The sequence below is a fragment of the Cyprinus carpio genome, chromosome B16, assembly GCF_018340385.1.
Source record: "Cyprinus carpio isolate SPL01 chromosome B16, ASM1834038v1, whole genome shotgun sequence".
Classification (NCBI taxonomy): domain Eukaryota; kingdom Metazoa; phylum Chordata; class Actinopteri; order Cypriniformes; family Cyprinidae; genus Cyprinus; species Cyprinus carpio.
In genome coordinates, this window is record NC_056612.1 from 4701954 (window position 1) to 4706948 (window position 4995).

General features: G+C 36.6%; 1 protein-coding gene across 1 annotated transcript; it reads right to left on the reverse strand.

Moving 5' to 3' along the window:
- Positions 1-386: 386 nt before the first annotated feature.
- Positions 387-4009, reverse strand: LOC109075263. Its single transcript, XM_042741867.1, has 10 exons — positions 3929-4009; positions 3264-3360; positions 2958-3153; positions 2679-2820; positions 2410-2538; positions 2143-2323; positions 1847-1924; positions 1406-1592; positions 996-1235; positions 387-676 (listed from the first exon to the last, which is right to left on the reverse strand). The coding sequence occupies exons 1-8, from the start codon at positions 4007-4009 to the stop codon at positions 1588-1590; spliced, it is 909 nt and encodes a 302-aa protein (XP_042597801.1). The 3' UTR covers positions 387-676; positions 996-1235; positions 1406-1587.
- Positions 4010-4995: the final 986 nt, after the last annotated feature.

Below are 4995 nucleotides of genomic sequence, written 5' to 3' on the forward strand. Positions count from 1 at the left end.
AATTGGGATCATACAACATTGTGGTCAATCAAACAGCATTTACCATAAACAACATGTATAATGTAATGTACGTGTTAATTGTTCTATTATAACAATTAGTTAATTGATCTAATTTTGCAGAAGATCAACATATTTTCCATATTTATTGTATGGTAACATTATCCTTTTATACTTACTGTAGGTTGGTGCTGTTTTTTCTGTAGTGAAGGGAATGTTCCCCCCTTTTTGTATTTTTTGGCCATTTCACTCTGATGGACGGTTCACCCACTCTGGCTGCATGCATACTCGCGATTGGAATTTTCATTATAGTGAAGAGCAGCAAGGGTGCAACCTACATAGTTAAATTAAGAAATGAAAAGGATAAAATTGGTTGGGGGGGGGGGGGGGTTGTTTAAAAAGTGATTAATTATGTGGATAAATTATGTATTTACAAATATAGGACAATGTGACAGATGCACATACAGCATTATTTATGAACTTAAAAGACATTTAAACTGTCACACCTGTTCAACATTCCCACAAATGAGAAAGCCACATTTTTTCGGAGCAAATTTCAATATCAGGCTATGGAAACCTTCAACTGAGGAGGTCTGATGGTGAGGGCTCAGTTTTGCCACATCTTTCAGGAGGCGCTGGTTTATCATCAGGTCGCAAAACCGTTCACAAGCTTTAGTGCCTAATAAAGACAGTGAGTCCTTATCAACATATAACTGTAATGTAATTTTTATGGCTGGAAATATCAATATAGATTATTAAATCCCATTGCATCTGTATATCACTATGGCACTTGAATTCAACAGACTGTTGTCAATTTTAACCTTTAATATTACAATCATGGCTTATAAAAAAAATTAATTGTTTCACTCTTAGCAGAATCAGTATTCTAGTTTTCTAGTTTTAGATTTCAGTATTATAGTTTTTAGTTCATAGTTATCTTCATGTTTATTACCAAACTAGGCTAATCATGTAGCATTAGGAATCAACAAAATCCTTACTTGGTGTCAGCCAAGCTCGCATCTCAAGAGGTGGGTGGGCGCAGACTGGGAACAAGTCGCTGTCATGGTGGTGCACATTTTGGACGTGGTTGGTGACAGACTTCCATTTTTCCACGGCTTCTTCTCCTGTCTTGGAAGAGGATGCACACCAGTAAAGGTGGTTGATGATACTTCTCCTCCAGGCCAGAACCTCTCCACAACTACGCTCTTTCCCTAGTGCATCGATCTTCTTGGCAAGACCTTAAGTAGCAATTACAGAAAATAAAATGAATTAAAATATTAAACTTTTATCAGTTCTTAAATCATAGTTCAAGTTCATTTTTGCTTGTGTCATTGGAGTCACAAGTTTTTGATACTATGTTGCTGTTGTGTATACATCTGATTAATCTTAAATGCTGCCAAACAGTTACCCTTTGAGACATGCCAAGTATCGAAGTAATGCTTGATATCAGGTCGCTGCTCCCTCAGATACTTTTGTATCGAAGGATGCCGATCTGTGACGATAGCACCAACCCTTAACCCTGCTGATTCCAGGAACTGGAGGCTTCTCAAAAAACCTTCGCGTTCCATTCGTGGACTTGCACCCACTTCATTACTCTGAGAGATTAAAAAAATATCAATTTAGCAGACAAAAGACATGTTTTGAGATGTAAAAAAAATTACATTTAGACTTTTATCCTGACAGTTAATAGATACCATAAACCAAGACAATGAGTATGTTTACATGCACAATAATTTTAAGTTTTGATAATTATCAAAGTGTTGTGTTTTTATACACACTCATTGCGAGAAAGCCATACACAACAATGCCATTACAGATAATTGCAGTGCCATAGTAAATTGCATTTTACCTGGATTAACTGGATGTCCCACCACCTTGTTGTCTTCCAGGTTCATCATTGTGTAGCTTCCATACTTGGCACAGTGTCCTTCAGGGGGAATCAGAGTAGAACAGAAAATAGTTTAGGACATTACTGGTTTATTGACCAAAATTGTCACATTGAACAACATTTTAATCCAATTTATCTACAGTGTATTCCAAAATGCAAAATTCTTCAATGCTTCAGACATTACGTAATGCTTATACTTTGGTTGGAATGACAAGAGGAAACTGAATGTTGTTATTTTTCTCTCAAAATTAACAAACCTGGGGAATCAGCTCTCATGTCACCACCCAAGACAACGGCCTTTCCATAATGCCTTGCCATCTCCAGCATTGTGTTTTGTTCAGTCCTCCAGTGCGATAAAATTGTTGGCTGGAGAAAGGTCTTCTGATGATTAAAAAACGTCCTGGGACATATACATTCCAGACAGAGTGCTGTCAGTACCTGGAAGATATCACATTACATAAGTATAAAAAATGTTTAACAATGACCAATTTATACAATTTATTTTGTTTACACAAATGACAAACCTTGTGGATCTGTATGTATGAAGCCCCACTGAAGGCTACTGCTGCCGACAAATGCAAATTCCCAGCCGGTGTACTCTGGATGTGTGGCTGGCTGTTCCACTTTGTTTTTTGGAGGCAGTGTGAACAGATCTATGCGATTTTGAAGCATAAAATGTATATGAACAATATACAAAATGCCAATAATACAATAAATAAAATTATATTTGTTATAATTTTGTTATAATTATAAAATTATATTAACAATTTGTCAGTGCTACATTTATGATCACCTGTGTGATGGATACAAATGTCCCATTTACAAATTTCTCAACTGTGCAGGTATGGCAGCATGCTTGACACTTCCGAAACAGCTGTAGCAAATTCTCTTCATACACCATGTATTTCCTGGCTTTGTATAGTGGTTGGCAAACCCTGGACAATCATAACTCATCAAATCAAATCATACTTTCTAACAAGGCATCTTGATTGATCATCTCAAACCTAACCTATATACCATGACATTTTTTTACCATGTCTGAAGTTTTAGTGATAACCACATTTAGACTTACTTTTCAATGCTCTCTTGAGTGACATCAGGCTCATAGGTGACATCTGAACACTGGTTTGACGTGTATGTTGAGCTCTCCTCGAACACAGTGTCTTCCATGCGTGGCCTTTTAATTGGTGTTGAAGTGAGACACGGCGCTCCAATACCTGTACCAACACTCACACCAACAGAGTGGCCTAAAGGCTTCACCTGAACAGCTGAAAATTTCAACACACACATATGACAATCAAACACATGAAACAGCACAAGAAGACTATTACCAGTTAATACAATGAAGATAAACAAAGCTAGTAGCCTATAACTTTACCTTTACTCCGTCTTTTCTGCTTGTGGGTTTCCGTTTGAACTGACACATTTTTCAAAGATGGTGCATGACATTGACAGGCCACATCACTTGATACAGGCTGTATAACAGGAAATGCATTGTTATGATATGGGTACAAGGGCAAAATAGATTATGCAGGACTGCCAACTTTTGAGTTCAAATTGGAGTGAGAATTACGATTCAATTCATAAGCTTGAGATTATGATCTTGATTCAATATTGATTCAATTGGATTATATACAATTTTTTTTTTTTTTTTTTTTTTTTTTTTTTTTGCAAGGGAAAAAAATATTATCTGAAATAATGTTGTAAACTATACAGAGAAACCTGTCAGTTGGTATCAAAATTGACAACTTGTATATATGTCGATTTTTAAAATAACTGACCAATAGCATGAGACATGGTTCATTTCAATAAGTTGTTCTGTATCTTTCAACATAAGTTACCCTTTGAAAAGTGTTAGAGATGACCGTTATGTCGAATCTGCTTGATTTTAAGTGGTGATGTTGGTTTTTGGCGCGCACACGCCAATTCACGCGCAATTAACATGTATTTAGTTTATTAAGCTTAATCTGACAAAGTCATGTTGTGGCAGCCCTGTATGATTTTCAACGTCTCAAGAGCTTGGTTGTAGCTAGTTCAACTCACCGTCAAACTTTGTGAGGTACCAACGGTGTACACTGACGGGACAGCGTTATCTGTTAATGACAGATATCCCACAAACCCCATTTCGTATTCTGTCCAATTTATGAAGCATTCCCGCGTGAAGTGCTTCGAGCACATCCGTGACCACTCTGTTATCCCTCCTTCCTCGAAATGTAAAAAATCGAGCCACCTGGACCGTAACGAGGGAATTTTGGGGAAAGGGAAAAGTGTTCCGTGAGTTCTACAACCAAAAAATGCACCTCCTCGCCATCTCTCCTTTCACGCGCTGTCAATGCTCGCAAACACACACAGGCAGCCTGTCTACTGTCAGTTGGAGGGGCGTGGTTACGGATTAAGCACACACCCAATTCCTCAAGCCTACGTCATCAGTGAAGGTCTTCCAATGCAGAGGGGAGTGGCATTTTCAGATTTTGATTAAAGATTATGAAGCCAAAAAAATTTTTTGTGTGGATTGACTCGCATGGATGAATTGTTCAGCACAAAACGATCAATTTAGGCGAACAAAGTAAATATATTCAATTTTGATTTCATGTGGACTTTAAATGCAGTTAGATGCACTTTAGAGTGTTGATTATTTGATGTTATTTGGATTTTGCTTTATTTGTTTTTAATTGCATCTCACTCAATTGCTTTGAAATTAAATTGTAATGGTAATCTGATTATGTAACTTGCGTTACTTGTAATGTGTTATCCCCACAACTGTTCATACTGTATAAAACTTTTATAGTACTTTTTTAAACAATCGTAAAGTTCCCTTACTTGCCAAACTTGTTAACTATGTTTTTTGAGTACTTTAGTTTTAACGAGACTTCATGTTTGTAGACATTTAAGAGGCTGTTGTATCGACCTTGATTTATTGCAGTTTTTAGGTGTTTAGTTTTGTTTTGATTTTAGAAAATACATTTACATTTAGACATTTAGCAGATGCTTTAATCCAAAGCGACTTACAAATGAGGACAATGGAAGCAATCAAAATCAAAAGAGCAATGATATACAAGTGCTATAACAAGTCTCAGTAAACTTAATGCAGTACACAAGGTTTCTTTTTA

What these genes read in the sequence shown, in the direction of transcription:
- LOC109075263 (XM_042741867.1), bottom strand. Translation starts at nt 4,009, where the DNA reads ATGGGGTTTGTGGGATATCTGTCATTAACAGATAACGCTGTCCCGTCA. An exon ending in GTACCTCACAAAGTTTGACG is followed by an intron (nt 3,361 to 3,928) that starts GTGAGTTGAACT and finishes CCTGTTATACAG; the next exon opens with CCTGTATCAAGTGATGTGGC. An exon ending in ACTCAAGAGAGCATTGAAAA is followed by an intron (nt 2,821 to 2,957) that starts GTAAGTCTAAAT and finishes ATGATTGTCCAG; the next exon opens with GGTTTGCCAACCACTATACA.